The sequence below is a fragment of the Belonocnema kinseyi genome, chromosome 5 (assembly GCF_010883055.1).
Source record: "Belonocnema kinseyi isolate 2016_QV_RU_SX_M_011 chromosome 5, B_treatae_v1, whole genome shotgun sequence".
Classification (NCBI taxonomy): domain Eukaryota; kingdom Metazoa; phylum Arthropoda; class Insecta; order Hymenoptera; family Cynipidae; genus Belonocnema; species Belonocnema kinseyi.
In genome coordinates, this window is record NC_046661.1 from 113869201 (window position 1) to 113893045 (window position 23845).

General features: G+C 34.5%; 1 protein-coding gene across 1 annotated transcript in view; it reads left to right on the top strand.

The window, feature by feature from the left end:
• Positions 1–1679: 1679 nt before the first annotated feature.
• The window catches only part of LOC117173310 (low-density lipoprotein receptor-related protein 4), a 37398-nt gene continuing 15232 nt past the window's right edge, over positions 1680–23845 (top strand). The window contains exons 1-4 of the mRNA XM_033361802.1: positions 1680–1787; positions 9900–10159; positions 10406–10589; positions 10705–10834. Coding sequence (XP_033217693.1) covers positions 10001–10159; positions 10406–10589; positions 10705–10834 — 473 coding nt within the window. The 5' untranslated portion in view covers positions 1680–1787; positions 9900–10000. The remainder of the gene's footprint in view (positions 1788–9899; positions 10160–10405; positions 10590–10704; positions 10835–23845) is intronic.

The window sequence follows — 23845 nt, forward strand, 5'->3', positions numbered from 1 at the left end:
AATTTTAATTAATTGATTGAAACGATACATTTTTCAAGGTAGCTGAGAATAAAATTTAGAGAAAAATAAGGAACAAAATTATTAAATTATTCATCATAAATAAAATTTGTACTTTATTTTACAATAACTGAATAAGCAATCCCGGGCTTTGGCCTTTAATTTTAAAAAGTTTGTGAACAAATGTTGGAAAGTACAAAAATCGAGCATGCAGCGTGAAGTAAATACATTATCGAGCACAAATCGCAAGAATCAAAAGTGGCGCACCCTAGACGCGCTGCAACTTGGAAGCGATAAGAATGTGCCCGCGCAACGGACAGATTGTTTTTCGTCTAAGAGTTAATTTCTTTGCATGTTTCTTATTTTTTTTCAAGAATGAAAACCTTGTCACATCATATAGACTGCAAGTTTTCAAGTATTTTTGCCGCGATGATTTAAGCCTTGATTTAAACAAGTAATTCATAATAACAACATTAAAAATTACAAAAAATGCTAAAATTATAAAAAATACCGATTATTATAGTAAATTATAGCAAAATATAATAATATTCTACAATTTCCAAAATAATGGAATATATCCTTTGAACCAAACTCTTGAAATGTAAGCTAATAATTTGTTTTAGAGAAAATTTCGACTAGTAAGTAGTCATTTTAATATAAAAATTGAATTTAAACTTAACAATTACTAAAATAATGAAATGCAGCCGATAATTAGTCGAGATTTTGTAAAAAAATTAATGAGTTGCCCCCTTTCATATTTGTAAGCGAAAATGGAGTCATCAAAAGTTAACATATGTAAAAAATCAATATATTAGTAGGCGGCCATAAAAATGCATTTAGGTGTCCTATACATTTTTAATAAATAAATATATTATGGATTGCATCGGACACAAATGAATTTAAAATTCCGTAATGAAGTTGAAGACAAGAATATTCCTTTCCCTTTTACTGTTTCAATATGAATAATTTATTATTCATTTTAAAAATATTTTCCATAATAGAGTCCAAAACATGCATTAGGGAATTTCATAAGAATAATATGGGTGAAAAGAAATTAGAAGACACTTTTTACATTACTGGTATTACATATAGGATTACAAGTGTAAATCGTGGATATTATTGGATATTCTTTTCACTCTCTCCATTGCAATCTAACATATATTCATTTGTTTAAACAATATAATCTTTTTGGGGCGCCTTATCATGGATTAGGGGGCGCCAACCAAGAGGGCGCAGCCGGGAAATTCCGGCTGCGCCCCATGCCAGTCCGCCACTGACCTTCTCTGATGAGAATGTAAAAAAAAGCATTTAGAAAATTTTTCGAAAAAATCTGTGGTTAAAATATTATATTAAACAATGATTTTTTGTAGACGCATTATGGATCTAGCAAAAATCAGAATCGTTTTAAGAGCCTTAAATGGTGTAATACTAACAAATAAAAAATAGGATGAAAAATAAATTGGCTTTTTAAAAATATTTTCTAGAGCATCCATACGAGACTCATGGGGGCTACGGTTATGGTTACGGGGGTTCTGGCGGGCGAAATCATCAGAAAACCCATTCACAATTACCACCGGGTTTCTATGGAAATCCGAGGTTACCAGTTTCTCAGTCGGATTATAGTCAAGCGGGAGACATACCTAGTTACAGAAATGGTGCTCCTGTCAACGGGATGCGTTCTCCCGTGGGCAATGGTGGCCTCTATGGACAAGGACGCTATGGTGGAGTTGGCTCTGGACTCGAAAGAGGCAGAGGTCGAGGTGGGCTCTATGGCGGATTCGAGAATGGAGGTAACGTCTCTTTGAATGATCAATTTCAAAAAATAAATAAATTCACAAACAATCTATAAATAATCGTACATGTATGAACGACATATGAAGTACAGTGACAAAGCTTCCCATTCTACAAGTCTCTGCTTAAAATGACAGGTTGAAATCCAGTAGATACCGGAAAGGAACCGGTTACATACCCTTTCGGTCCTTACGCGGTTCCATTCGGTTTTTATTTGGTCTTTAATTTAATTTTGTGAGATCCATCTGCGCCTACCCGGTCCTTATCTAGGAAATGGTAATAAAAAATAAATAGTTTAAATGTTCTACCCACGTCTACCCGGTTTTTATCTGGTCAATGAAAACAAAATCAAAATAATAATCATATAAAACTAGATTTCTACCCGGATCCTATCCGGTCTCTATGTGGAAATCGACGCTTGTGAATCGCGTTATGATGAAAGTGCACCGGCTACCTGGTGCTATCCGGTTCCTATCTGGCATTTGGAACCAAAAATTAAAATAGGGTTATATTTTTCTACCCGGTTCCTATCCGGTCTCTTTAAGGTACATGGCCACTTGTAAATTATTAAGTCAAAGTGAATTGGCTACCTGTTTCTACCCGGTTCCTATCTGGCAAATGGAACTAGAAATTAAAATAAGGATATTCTTTTTTACCCGGTTCCTATCCGGTCTTTTTAAGGCACCTGGCCACTTGTGAATTTGTTCAGTGATAGTGCACCGGCTACCCGGTTCGACCTGGTTTCTATCTGGCCAATAGAACTAGAAATTAAAATAAGGATACACTTTTCTACCCGGTTCCTATCCGGTCTCTCTAATAGCGCATTCGTTTATCCTGCACTGGTGTAGAGCAAGAGCACTCCGATCGCTCTGTCTTACTTCTTCTTACTTCTTCCTTCTCACACCGACCTGCGTCGGTGCAGATCAGAGTGCACCAGTGCAGGATAACCGAATACGCCAGCGATTCCCAAACTAGTGCCGCCATTCGATGAGGCTGCCGCCGGCAGGGGGATGCTACCCCGGGCCGGGCAGCTAGGCAGGCTCCGAGGCAGGCTCCCCGCTGCGACCAGAAGGCTACTTTCCTCGACTTTCGTGTACTTACCACGAATGACCCTTACATTATTATGAGCTTGCAATAACTGAAATTATAAAGACTTATCTCAATTAAATTTTAATTGGCTGAATCAATTTCGTAATATAATTTAAAGAAAATGAAAACAAAGTTTTTGAAAATCGGTTAATATCCGAACTAAGAAATGAAATATTTACAAATCTTGTGAATGCAACCAAAGCGCGATAACTTTTGAAGTTATTATCCGATCTTCTTCTACCTTTTTTTAACGTTTATTTGATAATCTAAGAAATCTAACGGAACTTACCAAAATTCTATTGATTAATATTTAACCAACTTTCCATTTTTCTCAACCGGCTCTAATTCTCTAACAACGAAAAGGTCAGCGAAGCAAGCAACCGAGCACAAACGAATAGCGTTCAGTGTCTCACTTGGGTTCCAGTATTGTGAAAAAATTTGAGGGTGGGGCCCCTGCCGCTCCCCAGAAAGTGCATAAAAAGTTTGGGAATCGCTGGAATACGCTATGAGGCAGCGATTTCCAAACTGCTACCCTGTGTAGGGTGGCTACCCGTCGGTAGTGGGATTGCACCCCGGGCCGGGTAGCTCGATAGGCTCCAAGGCAGCGTGCCCGATGTGAGCATGTGACTATTTTTTTTTACCTAGCATGAATGCCTTTCATTTTTCTGAGACTGAGACCTGTTACAATAACTTAAGTTATGAAGATATGACACAACTAAATTTAAATGAGTTGAATCAATTTCGTGATATAATTTTAGAAACAAATCTAAATTTTCCTTTTTTCCTGATCGGCTCTAATTTTCTTATAATGGGAAGGTCGAGCGCGAAAAGCCAGCACATGCCTGCATCACAGGCTGTCAAGTATCCCCCCTTGGGTTTAAGTATTATGAAAAAATTCTGAGGGTGGCGGCCCTGCCGCTCCCCAGAAAGAGAGAAAAAAGTTTCGGAATCGCTGTTCTAAACTCTAAAATCTAAGACAGCGATTCCCAAACTTTTTTTGCAGTTTTCAGGGAGGGACAGGGCCGCCACCCTACCATTTTTTTCCTTCTACTAGAACCCAAGGGGGATACTTGACTGTAGGTCATGCGGAAGTTTGCATGCTTCACGCGAGAGAATTAGAACCGGTTGAGAAAAATTAAAATGTGTTAAAATGTTAATAAATTAAATTTTAATTAGTTAAATCAATTTCCTAATCTGATTTTAAGCAAATGAAAAGAAAGTTGATGAAAATCGGCTAATATCTTCAATGCCAGTTGAAAGTTCTTGTAATTTTGCATGTACTAAAAGATATGCTTGATTACTCGAAATGTTAACCGATTTTCATCAAATTTTTTTTTCATTTTCTGAAATCTACATCGGGAAAATGATTCAGACAATTAGAATTGAATTGAGCCATGTCTTTAGGATTTTATTTATTGATACAGCCTTAAATCTCATGACAATGAAAGGGTCCTCATAGCGGGGGGGGCTGCCGAGGTGCTGGGCCCGGGGTGGCTTCCCCCGACCGCGGTCGGGCCGCCGACCGTCGGCACTAGTTTGGGAATCGCTGGTCTAAGGTACCTAGCCAGTTGTGAACTATGAAGTGCAAGTGCACCTGCTACGCGGTACGTATCTGGCAAATGGAACCAGAAATTCAAACAAGGATATATACTTTTCTACCCGGTTGCTAACCGGTCTCTTGAAGCCATATGGACACTTGTAAATTATTAAGTGAAAGTGTAACGGCTACCTGGTTCTATCCGGTTTGTATCTGGCAAATGGAAGCAGAAATTAAAATAAGGATATACTTTTTTACCCGGTTTCTATCCGGTCTCTTTAAGGCACCCGGCCACTTGTGAATTGTTAAGTGATAGTGTACCGACTATCTGGTCCAACCTGGTTCCTATCTGGCAAATAGAACTAGAAATTAAAATAAGGATACAGTTTTCTACCAGGCTCCTATCCTGTCTCTCTAAGGTACCTGGCCATTTGTGAATTATTAAGTGCAAGAGCACCTGCTACCCGGTTCGTATCTGGCAAATGGAACTAGAAATTGAAACTAGGATATATACTTTTCTACCCGGTCCCAATCCGGTCTCTTTAAGGCATATGGACACTTGTAAATTATTAAGTGAAAGTGTACCGGCTACCTGGTTCTACCCGATTCGTATCTGGCAAATGGAACCAGAAATTAAAATAAGAATATACTTTTTTACCTGGTTCCTATCCGGTATCTTTAAGGCACATACCCACTTGTAAATTTTTCAGTTCTTTACTACAAACTCTGAATCCAACGATCTGGATGGTCACACAGACAAGGAAATAATTTAAGTTAGTCAAAGAATTATACTTATTATTAGTCATATGTGACTAAAAATGTAGTCAAAATTTGGAAACAGTGTATTAGAATAAATAGTGAAATACAACTAATATTTAATAAAAATGTTTACTAAAGTAGATCAATGACCAATTCTCACTCTCTGATTCTTTCTTACAGACTTTGTCTCTCACTATTGTCTCTCCATCACACCGGAACGTCCTAAAGACGTCCTTAGAACGTACCTCTATTTCATATGATTTGAGGTCTTTAAGACATTCTTTGGATCTTTTCATGTCTTCAAAAGTTCCTCAGGATGTCCTTAAGACGTCCGCCGAAAGACGCATATAGAACAGGTTTAGGACTTGTGTGCCCACACGCATGTAACTAGTGAGAAAGAGAAAGAACAGTCTATATTAAAAAGAGAGTGTAAGAGTTATCGTGTGAATGTCGTACACAGAGAGTGAGAAGATGGCCAAGTGTACATGAGAAATAATATCACAGAGAGAGGATAAATAAAACTATGGAAATGGAAGGAATGTCAAATAGAGAAATTGAGCTATCTAAACCAAGATAGATTGATGGATAGATTGGTCGATGGATGGATAAGTGATTGGGTAGGTTGATAAATGCTGAAATGGATAGGTGGGTGAGTGCAGGATGCAATACAAAGTTTTGGTCGGGGAACATTTATGCGAAGAGAGAGACAGAGAGGAGAGAAAGAGAAAGAGAGATGCGCCGCTGTCAGATAAATAGGTGGATAGATGGATGAGTAAGTGGATGGGTGGGAGAACGAATATGTGAATAATTTGTTAGTTGGATGAATGCGTTAGTGCACGGATGGGTGAATGGATTGTCGGATGAGTGAATAACTGAATGGGTGAACGGCTGGACGGATGGATGGGTGAATAAGGTACAATGCGACTATGGCGCAGAGGGCATTTATTCACAGAGAAAGATGAGAGATAGATAAATAGACCGCTGCATGGATGTGTGAGAGATTGGATTCGTGAATGATTTGATATTTATATGGATGGGTTAGTGGACAGATGGGTGAATGGATAGTTTAGTTTAGTGGACGGATTGGTGGATGAGTTAATAATTGGATGTGTGTTCGACTGTACGAGTGGGTGGGTGAATAATGTGCAATCCTAAGTATGAGTCAGGGGGGCATTTACTCGGAGAGAAAGAGGAGAGATAGATAAATGGACCGCTGCATGGATGGGTGAGAGAACGAATGCTTGAATGATTTAATAGTTGGATAAATTAGTGGACAGATGGGTGAATGTATAGGTTAGTGAATGGATGGGTGGATGAGTGGATAATTAATTGGTTCATTCATGAAACTGAATAGGTTAAAAAATCAGTTATAATTTTCTCAATTTTTTACAGCTTTGCAGATTATGACAATTTCTAGTACAATAAATGTATATTATATTCTTAAAACAGCAAATTTTGTCACTGCACTTAAAAAAAGATTACTTTTACCAAGTGAATTTTACTTGGCTGAAGTAAGCGAAACTCCTGTTTATTTTCAAAGAAATATTTATTTTGGCAAGTAAATATAAGCACTTTGATAGCAAAAATATTTATTTCAGTTCAAGAGATTTTAACACGATTAATTTAACATTATTTGATTCGAAAGTACGATCTATTGGTTGGAGGAAATATTTCTCTGAATGAAAGAAATATTAATTGAAGACAAAAAAGAGACATTTTAATCTAAATGAATGACTGATTGTTGTAAATGAATGTGCCATGATTGGGAATGAATATTTCTTTGAAAAAAGGAAACATGAATTGATGGAAAGTAATATAATTTAAATTCAAGAAAATCTTTTACAGGCTCAAAAAACTAGTACCCCACATCAAATTTTTAAATATTAAAAGCAAAGAAATATCCCACTGATTTTTAAACAAAATATTACTTTTGCCTAAACAATGCGCGTGTATGATAAAGTAGTTCGTACTTCAATTGCAGTACATATTTACTTAAATGAAAAACTGGATTATTTCAGCTTGAATAATAATTGATTTTGTTATTATTATACATATCCAATTTAAACGAATCAGATCATTTTAAATCTTTATCAAGCTAAAACAGAAAAATTCGATGAAAAATCCACCTACAGCAGGAATCGAACTCTTGCTCGACGAGTGTAAAGTCCACAGCGATGGCTACGACGCTACCGAAACACGTTTGAATAAATGTTTATTTGTTATGAATAATTTAATTATATTAATTAAATGAAATATTTCCTTTCGCTAAAGAAATATGCATATATTTGTCTAAACACAATGTCCTTCTGATCTAAATAAATGCTTCATTGGTATCAATGCATGAACTCTTTGTAACAAATAAATATATTTTCAATTTAATTATTATTATTTTGAATTAAAGCATTACTTCTATCATTCAAATTATTCTAAATACTTCATTCAAGTGTAGAGAATTAATTGATTCAAATTTTTTCGAATCAATTCAAAAAATCGAACTCATTGAATCAAATAACAAATGTTAGAAAGGAATATTTTATTAGTAAGAAATATTTAGTTGAATCAAGAAAATATAGCCAAAGAATTCATTTCTTTAGGTCACCAAAATATATGTGTCTGGTTTAAATAAAAATTACTATTGTAAAGATATCGTAGAGATGTCGTAACGATGTCCTAAAGATGCGCTAAAGACGTCGCCAAATTTTGTGCCAACTGGGAGGATTCAAGTAAATGCATTTACTTGATTAAGAAATTCTTTTATTCAGAATGTATTTGTTTATATATTGTTGCACAAAAAAATTAAATTGCAAAAACTAAGAGCTTGAGGTTCTTAAAAATTTAATTTTAAGAATTTCTAAAAAAACGCGGGAACAGAGAGAGGAGATAAATAGATGGTTGGCTGTACGCATAAATGTGTGAATGGATGAGTGAATAGTTCGATGGGTGTTTTATTAGACGGATGGATGGATGGATGGATGATGGAATTGATGAATGTGTGAATTCACAGAAAAAACTAAAGTGAAATTTTGTTGCGTGTAAAATTTCCCGCCCCTAAAGTTTACATGCTATTTCGCGAAAGTTCATCCTAAGATGGAATAAAAGCTGTCGTCTGCTATGGCGTATGTAGCAGAAATCGGGAACGGCAAAGCGTGAGTGAATTAGAGCTATAAATCGGGAAAGCAGATTTAAAACAATCACAGAAAAAACAAAAGTTAAAATTTGTTGCAGGTTAAACTTGCAACGGTTAAAAATCAAACATATTTTGGTAGAAGTTTTACCGAAGTTAGAAGAATAATTCTGATCTCGTCTACTGCGTCCCGCTGAAAAAGAAAAAAAGTTAAAAATCGGTAATTATCTTCGATTCATGTAAAGTTTAAGTGGCAAGGTTAATTTTTGTTGCGGGGAATCTTCACCTGGAATCGATGTAAACGTTATCTTAAATGTTTTATACTATAGGTCGGGAAGACATTTACACGGCGAGAGAGAGGAGAGATAAATAGAAAGGTGGATGAGTGGGTGCGTGGATAAGTCGGTGACTAATTGGGTGATTGGGTGCACGAATGCATGAATAAGGTGATAGTTGAATGTGTGAGTTAGTGGACAGATAGTTGGATGGATGGTTGGATGTGTGGATAGTTGCATGAGTGGATGAATGTACGGATGGGTGAATAATGGAATAGATTACTGGATGGATTGCGTGCAATACGAATTACGGGTCGAGGGGTCATTTGTGCGGGGTAAGAGACAGTAGAGATAGATAGATGGGCGAATGCACGGGTGGATGTGAGAATGGATGGGTGGATGAGGGAATGGGTAAATGGACGGATGCGTGAATGAGTTGATATTAGAATGGATGGGTAGGTGAATTGGGTGCAACACAAAGTATGGGTAATAGGGGGATAGGTATAAGTACGGGGGGATAATTACAAGGGGGAAGAAATATAATAGTTAGAGAAGTAGATGGGTGACTGTATCGAAGAATCGGTAGATAGATAGGTAAATGTGTGGATGGATGGGTAGATGGTTGAATGAGTCAGTTGATAGTTGAATGGATGGTTTTTGCATAAATGTATGAATAGATGGGTGGGTGAGTGGATAGTTGGACGGGTGGGTGAATAGCGTGCAACGCGAAGTGTAGGTCAGAAGGACATTTGCGCAGAGAAACAGTTAAGAGATAGATAGATGGGCGGCTGCACGGCTGGATGGGTGAATAGATAGGTAAATGTATGGATAAGTGAGTGGACGGATGCTTGAATCAGTTAATAGTTGGTTGGGTGAATGGTAGAATGGATGGGTGGGTGAATTGGGTGCAACACAAAGTATGGGCCGGGGAGATAATTGTTGGGGGAGGGGGGGATTACAGAAAGAGAAATAGATGGGTGACTGCATGGAAGAATCGGTGGGTAGAGAGGTAAATGTGTGGATGGATGGGTGAACGGATGTGTGAATGAGATGATAGCTAGATGTATGGGTGGTTAGTTGGATGAATGAGTGGATGGGTGGATGGACGAAGAGGTAAGTTAGTTGACATTTTGATATATGGGTTCGTAGACGGTTGTATTAATGGATGGGTGGTTGAGTAGATTGTTGTTTGGGTGAACAGATATGGAGTTGACGGAATGGGTAATAAATTTTGAGTGATGCTAGTTTTTAAAGCAACAAGATAAACGTAGTAGTAGGGGAAAGGCTTATATATGAATAAAATCCTTTTTCTTTTTTGAATTTTAAGCATATGAGAGAGGTGGTTATGTTGAAGTGGATCATAGCAGAATTCGAAACGGTCTAACTCATGGTCATGGAATTGGACCAGTATGGGATCCAAATGAACGAATGAGTCCAGATCATAAAACTTTGTATCAAGAACTGGAGGATGAAAGTGATACTAAGGATGTCCTTTCTTTATCCTGCGCTTGGATTTGTAACAGAGATCAATTTCTCTGCATGAACTCTTGTACCTGCATCAGTCTCGATGCTCGTTGCGATGGCCAGGTAGGATTAATAATGATAAAATTAAAATTAAATTCACTCAAATTTAGATCGATTGGCTAAATCTATTTAAATAATTTATCTCTAAAATAATCTGATAATCACTCATTATTATCAAAGCATTGATTTAACGCCGAATTGTCACTTCCGGCGTAGCTCCCACCTTTCAGAATTAGTTTTCCGCGCACTCGTACTTTAATGAACGTTATTGATCCTGGGAGAAATTATAATCGAATCACTTCCACTTAGACGGACTGCGATGGCTCTGAGGATGAGATTGATTGCGAGGAAATTCTTGAAGCGAGAAATTCCAATGGGACTTGCTACGGTGAGAGAAGTGTTCTTTGTCCGGAAACCGGAAGATGCATTTCTAAGCATTGGCTCTGTGATGGGGATAATGACTGCGGAGACTATTCCGACGAATCTCATTGTGGTTAGTAAATAGTATTCCCTTATTAATTTCAAATTATAATAATTGCTGCTAACTAATTTTTTTAGTAAAAAAAGTAATATCTATTGTACTTTATTAACCATTTTTTTCTTCACAGGAACTCACATGAATTGTACTGAAGATCAATTCGAGTGCAGAAATGGACTATGTGTTCAACAAACTTGGCGCTGTGATGGTGACAATGACTGCAAGGATTTTTCCGACGAGGATAATTGTAGCGGAAAAAGGTAGGATCTCACGAATTATTTAATTCAAACTTATCGTTAATAATATACTTTTTCTTTGATGTAATTTGAAAAACACCTAAAACAAATAACAAAACATACAAACATTATATTTCGACAGACCCCACATCTCAACATTTTCTCAAAACAGAAGAAATAGGGTAATTTTTCACGAAATGAGGGGAATAAATTCTTTTAGATAAAGTTAATGTGTAGTTACAATATTGAATTCATTATAAACCCTTCAGATTTCAAGTCGAAATATATTGAATTTCCAACAAAATAGTTGAACTTTCAAACAAAATAAAGTTAATTTTCTACCAGAAGAGATACGTATTTAACGAAATATTTTAGTTTTCAAGCTAAAAGTCAAATTTTTTAGAAAAAAGTTAAATTTGAAATTCAGAAAGATGAATTTTCAAACAAGACAGATGATCTTTTAACAAAAAATTGAATTTTTAACAAAGAGAAAAATTAATTTTAGCCGAAACATTTGCATTCATAACTAAATAGTTGAAACTTCAAGGCACCACATCTTCGAATTTATGAAGAAAAAAATATTAACTTCTACCACAAACAATTGCACTTTTCTCAATTACTAGAATCTTCAAGCCAAAAAAGAAAGAAATGTTTGAATAGACAGTTGAATTTTCAAACATAAAAAGATGATTTTTCAATACAAAAAGATAAATTTTCAATTTTAAAAAACGAATCTTCCACAAAGCAGATGAATTTTTAAGAAAATAGTTTAATTAGAAACCTAAAAAGACCAATTTTCAACCAAATGGTCGAATTCTTAAACAAAAATATTAAAATTCAACCAAACACAGTGACATTATCAAGCAAATAGTTACATTTTCAATCGAAAAATACGAAAGTTCAATGAAATTCTTAATTTTGTGATAAAATAATTAAATTTTCAACAAAACATTAAATTTCAAACAAAAATTATGAATCTTCATCGACAGAAAAACAAATTTTTAACGAGGAAGTTTAATTTTTAACCAAGTAGTGGAATTCTCAATAAAAAAGATTAATTCTCAACAACAAAATTTACTAACTAATAATCCATTTATTATGGATTTAAATTTTCAATGAAAAAACAGTTCAATTCAATAAAAAATTGAATTTTCAGCCAAAAATAGAAAAATTTATATATTCTATCCATAATGTCAAATTTAGCAGTTCCTCTCCCCCTCCCCCTGGCAGTGTAAGATTATTTTTGAACGGCCACTAAAAAACGCACAAAGAAAAAAACAAAAACGAAGGATTTGTATTAACATAATTTTAAACAATTTTAACAAACTTGTGTAACACGTCTAAGTAGTTTAAACAATTTTCAGTTCTAGCTCAGTTATAAAAAACTATGATAGGACTTTTGAGTTATGTAGAGGTTTATCCGCTTGATCAAAGATGGAACGTAAAAAAATTTTGAAGGGTGGGGGGGGAGTGAAAAGATCGAATAAGGATCCTGTAGCATGCGTTCACACCTACGCAAACTCCTTTGGCTTTTGCGTAGGCGACTGCCTCTGTAAGAAGAAACCCTCCTTTGCGAATACATGCGGGAATGACGAGAAGCATCGCAATGAAGCTGAGAAAAAAATAGCGAATATGATCGAGATTCTGGTAAAGGGCCATGGGATACAAAAATAAAAGAAAAAATGAAAAAGAATATTTTTTAAGAATTATGTAACAAGGTAGGATAGAAAAGGAATACGAGTTTTGCTCAAAATGAGTCTGCAAAGTAATGTGAGCGGTCGTCGTCTGTGATGTGTGGGTTGAAAAAATTCTTAACCTGTATCAGCTAAATTTTGTAAGGAAAAAAGGGGCGAATATGATCGAGATTCTCGATAAGGGCCATGGGACATAAAAATAAAGGAGAAAAGAAATAATTCACATTTTGTGCGAATTGAGAAGCCAGGCGGGATAGAAAACGGCGAAGAATTTTCGCAAAGTAAGTCTACAATAATGTGCGCGATCTTCGTGTCTGATGAGTAGGATGAAAAACTTCTAAATCTGTATCAGCTAAATTTTTAAGGAGAAACAAGTTGCAAATATAATCCAGCTTCTAGGAAAGGTCCATAGGAAATAGAGATAGAAGAGAAATGGAAAATGTCATATTTTTCGAGAATTGAGACACAAGGCATAAAAAAGGCTATGAATTTCAGTTAAGATGAGTCTATGCTATCGTGGGCGATCGACGTATCTGATGTGTAGGTTGAAAGATTTATAAATCTATAACAGTGTAATTTTAGTAATGGGAAAGAAAGGGCGAATATGATGGAGATTCTGCGAAAGGGCCATGGGAAATAGAAACAGAAGAGAAATCGAAAATGTCATATTTTCTAAGAATTGATTAACAATCATTTGAAATTTAGTAATGAGAAAGAAAGGGTGGATATGATGGTGATTATGCGAAAGGACCATGGTAATTAGAAATAAAAGAGAAAATAAAAAGTAAATTTTTTGTGCGAATGAAGAAACCAGACAGGATAGAAAACAACGACTAATTTGCTCATAATGAGTCAACGATAATGTGAGCGATCGTAATGTCTGATGTGAAGGTTGTAAAAATGTTAAGTCTGTATAAGTCAAATTTTAGTAATGTAAGGCCCGATAATATTGAGAAAGATCAAGTTCATATAAATAATTGAAATTGAACAATGAGTAATCAAATAAATGAGTATATTCTCGATTGTTGTACAGCCTTTGAGTATAACGTGATATTTCTTATACGACTGCTCGGTTCAGGGGCTGTATCCACACTGACTCACATCTTTTTGATCGTGTCTAACAGTCCTCCGTTACAGACCCGGGCCTTAGTTTAGAGAGAGACCCGTCTTATCGCGATTTGTCGGCGATGTCCCTCCATGCAGCGCCTTAATCAACCAGAGCTCTCAATTCTCAATCTTACAGTAATGTGTGATAATAATTTATTTTAAAGAAAATTGAAATTATACGGAAAAACGCTGGTCTTAAATTTGTTGCAGCTCAAATTTCATTGGTCTCCCAATGAGCATTTGAAACCATTTTCAAGTCTCAAATGTATTCTTCTGAACGTAGATGCACATCTGGGCATCTAGGGGAAAGTATCATTTGGAGACTGAATTTTGGCTCAATGCCGAGAGTTGTGGAGTGCTCAGCCCTATCCGACTCTAAAAAAGATGGCCCGTCTTTATTGCTAAGAGTTTCTATGTGCGAAATTTCGCCGTATGGCGGCGCTTCTCGCACCTGGCCCTACTTCAACATGAAATCCAATGGGCAAAGTATAAAAAACAGAAAAATATAAACATTTAGTAAGTTTAAAGATGATTCAATTCCAAAATCCATTATTATTGTTAGTACAAGTATTTCTAGAGTGTTAGTTACATGTATACAAGAAATGGAGAGTGAAATAAACTGCGAAATAAATATTTCTCAATTTAGGTCATTTTCAGAAATAAGTGCAATTTATTTTATTTTATAGATTAATAAATACCCTAAATTGTTTTAAATAAACCGAATTTTGTTTCTAAATTAGTCTTATTCACAATTTGTTGAAGAAGGGAAATAAATAAATATATAAATTGTGAAAAATAAACATGTTTGTGTTTCTAAATGACATAATTATATACATTAGAGTGTTAAAACAATGCATTGCCCTATTGATAGAAATCTCAGAGTATATGCTAAAGATTCTCAAGGCTCTGAGAAGCTCTGAGAAATTCTCCGCAGGCACTCAGGTAGATATACTTAAAGGTCCAGGTAGCTCGTTTAAATGTTTTAAAGACTTTAAAATGTCCTTTCCAAATTTGAAATAAAAATTCGATATAAATAACAAGCAGAGAGGCTGACATTGAAATAAGAATTCGATCATAAATAACAAACAGAGAGGCTATATCGACATATAGAGTAGCCGCCACTCAAGAGTCCTTTGTTAAGCTAGTAGTTAAGAAGTAGATTTTTTTTTACATTTCATAGTTAACACCCTGAAACATAATAATTCGGAATCTACGAATTTCGATGATTTCAAATATCCAACTTTTTCTTTAAATGTTAAAAATTGGAATTAATACAACGTTTCTCGTAAATGGAATGAGATACGCCAAAAAAGACAACATTTTTTAATTCAACTAGAAAATTGTACATTAGTATATAAGTCGTGATTATAAATAAGTACAATGGAAAATTTACCAATTAAAAAAAAAGTGTTAATAATAATTTGAAGAGAAATTTAAAAAGGAAGAGTCAGGTTAGCGACGCCCAACTACTGTAAATAACTCTGCCCGTCCGGTACGTGACGAATCCAAAGGAACATTATATTACTGTCTCATCACTCTTAAAAGGATCACTAAAAGGACCTTGAAAAGGACATAAATCTCTCTGACTATCTCTGAGACTAAATCATTCAAATCGAACCTGAAAATAGTCTCAAACCGGCCAGGCTATTTCGCCTGAGAATACTCTGATATTTATATCGGTAGGGTGCACAATTTTTTCACTCTAGAGGGCAAGACCCCCCCCCCCATTTTCTGAGAAAGAAAGCCGCAATTTTTTGTTTTTTAAAATTCGAATATTAACACATGCCACCGGACACTTCAAAATCCTGTTTAATTAACAGGGGGTCATTTTTAATTTTCGAAAAATCGAACTCATCTTCCAGGGTTTTATCGAAGTGTATCGAACATTTTAGGGATTGAAGAGGAGTGTCTGCGAAATAAAACCATACTAATAACTTTTATCCCCCCCCCCCCTCACCTTTCACGCAATTGAAAAGTGGTTAACGTATTCTTTCTATACGCTATACAGTCAGAAACGTAAATATATGGTTTCTATTTTATCTCATTTTTTTAGTTAGCGAGAAAGAACTGCTTGAGCAAATAAAGATTGTTTAAACAAATAGAAATTTATTAAACATAAGGAAAAATGTATAAAAATTATGTAATTATTCAACAAAAAGTGGTATAGCATATTAATTTGAAAAGAAAGTTGATATCTCTGGCTCCATTTTTAGAAATGATGAAGATAGAAAATAAATAATTGTTTAAATAATTACATAATATTTTTAGAAAAATGTAATACTCCAAAAAATGATAAATAACTACATTTCAATTAGAAAACACAATTATTTTTTACATCGTTTAAGAACAAATAATTGTTTAAATAATTTATATTTCATGAAACAATTGAAAATTGTTTAAAAAGACATGGAAAATATTCAAATTATTCAATAGTAATTATTTGTATAAAAAAAGTGATTAATTGTAGGGAAAATTATATTAAAATAATTCTACAAAAGTTAATAATATTGAAATATTTATTGCAAAAAGTAGAAGATACCCATAGCTTTTAAGTCTCATTATATCTCCATTATTAAATAAAGCTTCTTTAAATTTGTCAATTTTTATGTACTATTATGTGAGTAGTTCAAAATAAATGATTCATTTATATTTCCTTCAGCTTTTTGCAATAATTATTTTAATACTATTAATTTCTATAATTATTTTCCTATAATTTTTTCAATAATAATTATTCCAATCATTATTCCTGTAATCGCGAAAAAAATTATACACGGTAAAAAAATTGAGCTGTGACAGGGATATTATTCCCCATTATAGCTAAACATGTTGCTGAAAACGAACGAAGGAATTAAGAAAAATCTCTGGATCAGCGAAAATGAATATCCTTGACCATTTTCAATATACCAGGGATATCGTCTAGTCAAACCCCTAATAAGTATAGCTATAATAGAGATATTAAGAATAGGTTTCTGAAGGAATTATCGGAAGAGCGCCGGTGCATTGTGGGAGCAGCGAAATAAAATGGCGACGGTCTAAACGGGAGCAGTGACAGTTTAGATTTAATTTGGACAATTAAACGCTTTTTACCACTTGAAATGTGCGCGAATGTTAATATTAAATAGAGTTTATAATGCGGTAATAATAATTTACAATTGTTTCCATTGTAGGCGATAACTGTATTGAAATATCAGGAAACGCGATAACAACAACAAACTTGACCTCCAAATGTATTATACGGATTTCAGGGAAATTCATTTTCGCGATACCAGACCAAAGATTGGCTACTGTAAGTTAAAATATTTCTATAACAACTAAATTTTTTTTCTAATCTAAAGATGATAAAATTACACATAATCTGACGAAAATAATAAACTCTCCAACTTAGGAATTTTGTCCAAATTACTGATTGACGAGAACAGTTTACATAAAGTAACTAAATGATTAACTCTTCTAACTAAACGTTTTACATAATCTAAGCGGACACTTTCTTTGAGTTTAATATATTCTCGATTCACTCGTTCCCCTCAAGAATTTTTTTCCGTGTAGGAAATTCATTATATAGCCATTCGAATAAATTGTTATAAATATATTGGTTATAATTTATACATACTGATGCTATATCACATTTCTAGTAGGATCCTTCACTTCCCTTTTTCAGACAATATCATCGGGAAGAAAAGGTTTGTCGCAAACAAACTGGCCAGCTATTACTAAAAAAATCTTCCCTATTTATTGTTTTCTGATATATACCAACTAAATTGTGAAGCACTTTAGAAAAATAAATTTTCTCGTCGTCATCACGAGTCGAATGGTAGCCGAATTGACAGTTTGGAACAATTCACTTATTCACTATATTTTTCTTTTTCTTCATCCACTCAATTTTAATACTTATTTTTACTCGAATCAACTGCTGTGAATTTTTGTACTCTTGAAAACATTTTAGGCTTACATTTTATAAAATATTATATGAATATTATTGCTTTTAAGAAAATTTCCCATTTAGCGGCATGTTAAAGTAGGGACACGAGCGAGAAGCGCCTGCAATGCAGCGATATTTCGCACGTAGAAACTCATAGCAATAAGGTCCGAAACTTTTATAGGTAAAATACGGAGAGTCGGATAGGGCTGAGAGTGCTGAACCGCGCTGTCAGCCACCTGAACACCTGTCCAAGCAACTATTCGCATTGCGATATTAGACTAAATAATTGTTAATAAGGAAACTAATTGAAATGATATTTGCCTCATTTTCAACTATCTTTCATTTAACAGTGTGTGCTAGTCACTTAGAATAAAATGATGACTTCCTAATGCAAATTCCAACTGTTCGGTTAGTCATGGCCGTCGATATTTAAACTAAAGCCGGGATGTGTAGAAAAAATCATGACCGTCTACATATACAATTAGGTATTTTCACTTCAACCACCAGCTAACTTCACTTTTTTGAATACAGAAAATCTAGAGGACATTTTTTCGAACGAACAGGCATCAATTAAGATGCAGGCGGTCACGACTTAGTTTTTACATCCCGGTTTTAGTGGTTTGAATGTCATGTGAGTTTTTACTAACCTAAGATTTGGATATTATACCACGGTAAGTACAATTTTTATTCCAAGACACCAATAGTCACTGGTAAATGGCAGGAAATTAAAAGTTAGACAATTATTATTATCACTCACGTGCTTATCAACATCTATTTCACCCAAATAACGCCCGAAAAAATCATCTTAACAGGTGACTGACAGTTTGTAGACGACACTTCACGTTGATCTGGATGAGAAGAAACAGTGTCTAAATGATGCTTTTCCCCTAGATTCTCCGAATGAACCTGTGTGGCTCAAATTTGTTGCAAATCACTTGAACACCGATTTCGGTGTACAATGGAGGATCGGCGATTTTCTGTGTATTACCTATTATTGTCAATAATAAGGATGGAAAAAGAATGTTGAAATTTTAAAGAAAGAGACGAATCCAACTCGCAAATAATAATGTTTACGAAATTTAAATATACATTAGTCGGCAAAAATAGTATGGCAAATTTCAAAATATTTTTAAATGTCAGAAATTACGTAGAATATTTGCGAACATTCTAGAATATTCCAGCAAAGAAATTGAAAATTTTCAGAGAATCTTAGATATAGAATAAAATTTAACTATATTAAATTATATTCTATTTCGAAGATTCTCCGAAAATGTTGAATTTTTTTGCTAGAATATTCTAGAATGTTCGCAAATATTTTACGTGATTTCTGAAATTTAAAAATGTTTTGAAATTTTTCAGACTATTTTCAAAAGTTCCTAGAATGTTATCGAATATTCTTATTTTTTTAAACAAATTTAATAATTGCAACAATTCACAATACTTATTTACAATACGAAACAATTACAATAATTAAAAATTAATTTTTTCAAATATCGTATATATATGGAGAGAGACAGAGAGAGAAACAACTAGATTTTTCAAATATCAAATTCCAGAGTATTTTAGAAGATCAGAAAATTTTGGAATAATCTCGAAACTATCCAGAGCAATCACAGTAAACCCCAGGAATAAATTGTATCTTTCAATTAGATAAAAACGCTGCAGCACGTATCTCTGACAAAAGATAAAATTTATATTACGTGAATATTCATTTGACATATGCGATATTTCAAACAGCTGCGTCTAGGTCCAAAAACAAAAGCAATCACTACGCACTAACCAAAGCTTAGCCAATATATTATGTAAGTTTAGGTGAATAATTTTTCGGTTAAAATCATTTAAAAAATGTGAGACGATTTAAGAAATGAATACCGCGAGTATTTTCGAATGTACGAGGTCTGTTAAAAAAATACGCGGACTGTTTCAATTTCGCGGTTCGAGTTGGTTTCCGGAGAATCCGCTTGGTGTCGCTAAGTTCGTACAGATCAGCTGTTTAAAACGCGGTATTTCAGTCGCAGATATCTTCATTTGTTGATAAGCTACACGGTTTTAAGTAAAGAGTGTTTTTTTTGTTTGTCGGATTGTAAAATGGACAGCCTGAAAGAGCAACGAATTGCTGTGAAATTTTGTGTGAAACTCGGGAAATCTGCAACTGAAACATTTGCCATGCTCAACACGGCCTACTGTGATGTTGCCATGAAGCGTACTGCATGTTTCAAGTGGCATGAACATTTCAAGGGTGACCGACAGTCGATTGAGGATGATGAGCGTCCTGGGCGTCCTTCAACGTCAACTGACGACCCACACGTTGACAAAATCAACACCCTGGTGGGCGAAAATCGACGTCTGACCATTAGGGAGCTTGCCGAAGAGTGTGGGATATCAGTTGAATGTTGTTACGAGATTTTGACCGAAAAATTAAAGATGCAACACGTCACTGCGAAATTTGTGCCACGCTCCAGCTCACTCAGCACTCAGAACTCGTGAGTTTTTGGCCAAATACTCGATTACTGTTCTTCCCCACCCCCCATACTCACCTGACCTTGCTCCTTGTGACATTTTCTTGTTCCCAAAACTAAAAAAAAACCCTCAAAGGAAGAAGATTTGAGACGATTTCGGAGATTAAGGCAAATGCGACGAAGGAGCTGAAAGTCATCACAAAAGAAGCGTACCAGGACTGTTTCAACAAGTGGAAACACCGTTGGGATAAGTGTGTGCGTTGGGGAGGAGAGAATTTTGAAGGAGACCCAGACGTGTAACTTCCAAATAAAGTACATTTTTTTATGACCTCAATCCGCGTATTTTTTTAACAGACCTCGTATGGAGAAATTTTTTTCGGTGAACCTAGACGCAACGGTTTGACATCACATATGTCAAATAAATATTTGCGTCAGATAAATTTTATCTTTCGTCAGATACACGTGCTGCAGCTTTTTTTATCTTATTTAAAGATAAAATTCATTCCTGGCGTTTACTGTGATTCAAAACATTCAAGAATACACTGACACCGCTTTTATATCCGCCGTCCAAGAATATAAGCAGTCACATCCGCCAAGTGGATATAAATGCGATCTATGTCAGGGATATAAGTGCAAGAGGAAATAAGTGAAAGCGGATATAAACGCGGTTCCAGTGTACTATAAAAAAAAACAAGAAAAATTTCAGAATTTTCAGAGTTTTCAAAAAATGTTAAAAAGGAGCTCAAACACTATAATATACAGTGCCTTGCCACTTTATTAGGCAAAAGCTAAAAAATAACAATTTTCCTATTATTTTTATCATTTGTTGTAAGTATTTTGAGCTTTCTTGCACAGTAATACAAAAGCCTGAGTTTTAGTTTAAAAAAATGCGTATGACTTTCAGATGTTACCAAAAGGATCATTCGCCAGTTAAAAGTCGTTATGATTATAACATGACTAAGTAAAGCGCTAGGTTAAAAGTCAACTGCTTTATGTACGTAAGATGTACTTTATAGGTTAATTTAAGACAGAAAGATTGGTGACTTTCCGTCAACGCGTGCATGTGCAATGAAACTCATAGGGTAATTTAAGTCAGCTGCTTATTGAAATTCATAAAATTTATGCGCCATCGTTCAGTTATTAGGAACATGAAATTAATATAAAACTAAAAATTTCATAATTTTAGGAAATAAATATTTTTTGTTGAATGTGAGCATTGAATATATTATTCACTTATGCCTCATAAATTAAGCTGTTTTATCCTCTAGGTCAATGAGATTAGTAGAAGGAAAAAGAACTTAATGACATTAAATAAGGCACTTATATCTATTTCAAGCTACCAGGTACAGAACGTAAATCTTGAATCCTTTTTTATATCTTTTTTTATCACATATGTACGATTATTCTATTCATAATCAAAATCCGTTATAGATCTGAGTACACATATCAAAATAGGAAACATTGACGAAACGACTACCCTGAGCTCAGTGTTGATCGATATACTATGCAGCGCTATCGACGCCATATTGGCTACCCTCAACTACTCTCTTGGCGCTTCTTCCAAAATTGCTGAAATCTATCTATGTGTTTGTGCATCGCCGCATCGCATTTCGCGCACGCCTTTCTGCCAGCACAAATTAAATTTTAAAGCGCGCGAATGAAAATCATCCTAAACTCAACGTACCTGCCAGTTAATCATCATGCTACTCGTATATCAGATAGGAGACACTGCACTTAAGGCCATGTGACGAGTGGGTGACGTGACCAGATTCCTACCTTTCCGACACTTTTCTATATCCTAACTTATTTTCACACGAAGTGCCACATCAAGTTGAAAATTTAGGATAGTAAATAACGAGCATTAAGATAGGTGGGTCTGGTCCTAAATTTTAATAATTATGAAAAAAGCAAAAAAATTAATGCATACAAAAATTTTTTAATTATACAAATTTAGGACCGAACCCACCATTCTTAGTGCTTCTTATTTATTATCTAAAATTTTCAACTCGTTCTGGCGATTCGTGTCGAAGTAAGTTCGAAAATAAGAAACGTGACGGAAAGGTAGGCATCTGGTCACGTGACCCACTCATCACATGGCCTTAAGCATAGACATAAAAAGTGTAGACCCTCAATCTCTTTGATCTGCCGATGCTCTTGTCTAGAGAGAGAGAGAGAGAGAGAACGAGCCGAGCGAGTAATGTTTTCTCTTTCTAATAATCTCACGTGGGCTGAAGACGTAGCGCCCCACTCTCCAGTGTACTCTTGGCGCGAATGATGATAATAAAAATGTATTGCACTGCGTAAAACTAAAAGTCTTGAATCATAGAAAGAAACTGAAATTCAAGACTTTTATGTTTACGTAGTGCAATAAATGTTTATTATCATCATTCGACATTTTCAAACTGCTAGTTCGCTAGATTCGCCAGATTCGCCAGACAAATTAGCAGGCTTTTAGGTGCAAAAAAGTTACCGTTCTCGACTGACCGGGAACTCTCCAGACATGAATCCCATCCAGAAAGTTTAGGGCTTTATATGTCCAAAGTCAGTAAGTCGTTCCTGAGCATCAAACAAGGGCTAATTCTGATACTTAATTATATTTAGGAACATTGCCCAAGGATAAAGATTAAAATTGAAAATTGTATGAACTCATCGTATTGATACTTTATTATCTGGTAAAGGTAGGCATACGATATTATGATTCTATTTAAAAGTCGTTTATTCTTGTACTAATGCTTGAGTTAAATGTAGATAATTATTTTTTGAATCAAATCTATCATCCATAATATATTTCTCTAAGATTTTACCAAAAATGTCTTAATATACATGTGCATCTTATTTAAAATAATAAAAAAGGCATGTTGTAGCTTTGGCCTAATAATCAGTATTTCATACAGCAACCTCTAGAAGTTAATACAGCTTCAATGCGACGAAGAATACTTTTAAATTATTATTATTTTAAAAAGTTCAATATTGAGAAGTGCAGCGATTTCTCTGAAAACCAGAAATACATTTTTTCGAAAATTTTCAAGATGAGAAAAAGCTTGCACGGCATAGTTATTCCACTTTAAACGATCTACGAAAAGTTGCTATACCAATTTTTGATATTTCGCTATGTTTTCGAATTTTAGACTATGAAATTGTGGAAATGAGAACATTGCTATCGTTCTTTTTCTTCTCAGAATATAATTTTAATAGAAAGATGAAATTTTCAAGTGTTAAAAGTTGAAATAGGTAAGGATACATTTTCAATATTAATAAAGATAATATTACTCTTCACATTACATTATTACAAGAAAAGGAACCGTATCAATGTTCTTATCTCTGTCATTTTATATGAATAAGATAACCAACACGTATACATTACAGGTCAGATAAAAAGAAAAGAAATTTCATCATTACAAAAATAGAATGTTTAAAATACTGAAGTATTGCAGAAACTTTCTCTAGATTATTTTAAGAGCAAAAACATTTCTTTGCAACCTTTTTTCTATCACATATTTTTTGAAAGAAATCGAATCTTAAGCTACCAAATAAATTGCCCCCATTTTTTAAATTAAAATTTGTTACAAGTTATCTGGCGGACTTAGAAAGAGTAAAAATAAAAATATACAAGACAGAGTAGCTAAATTCATTAGAATAAAGATAAAATTAATACTTTAATGATTTGAAAAAAATACAGCAATTGAAAACCCACCTTAGTTTGGTCTACTGTGCTAGATTCCCGATTGAATGGAGTATTTCTTTGCTACTAGGTTAAATAGAATGAAATACTTTATAGCGACAAAAAAAGGAAATGGAGAGAAAGAATCCGATAACTTGAAACAATTGGGTATTGGTTGCTGTGAACGAGAGGTTC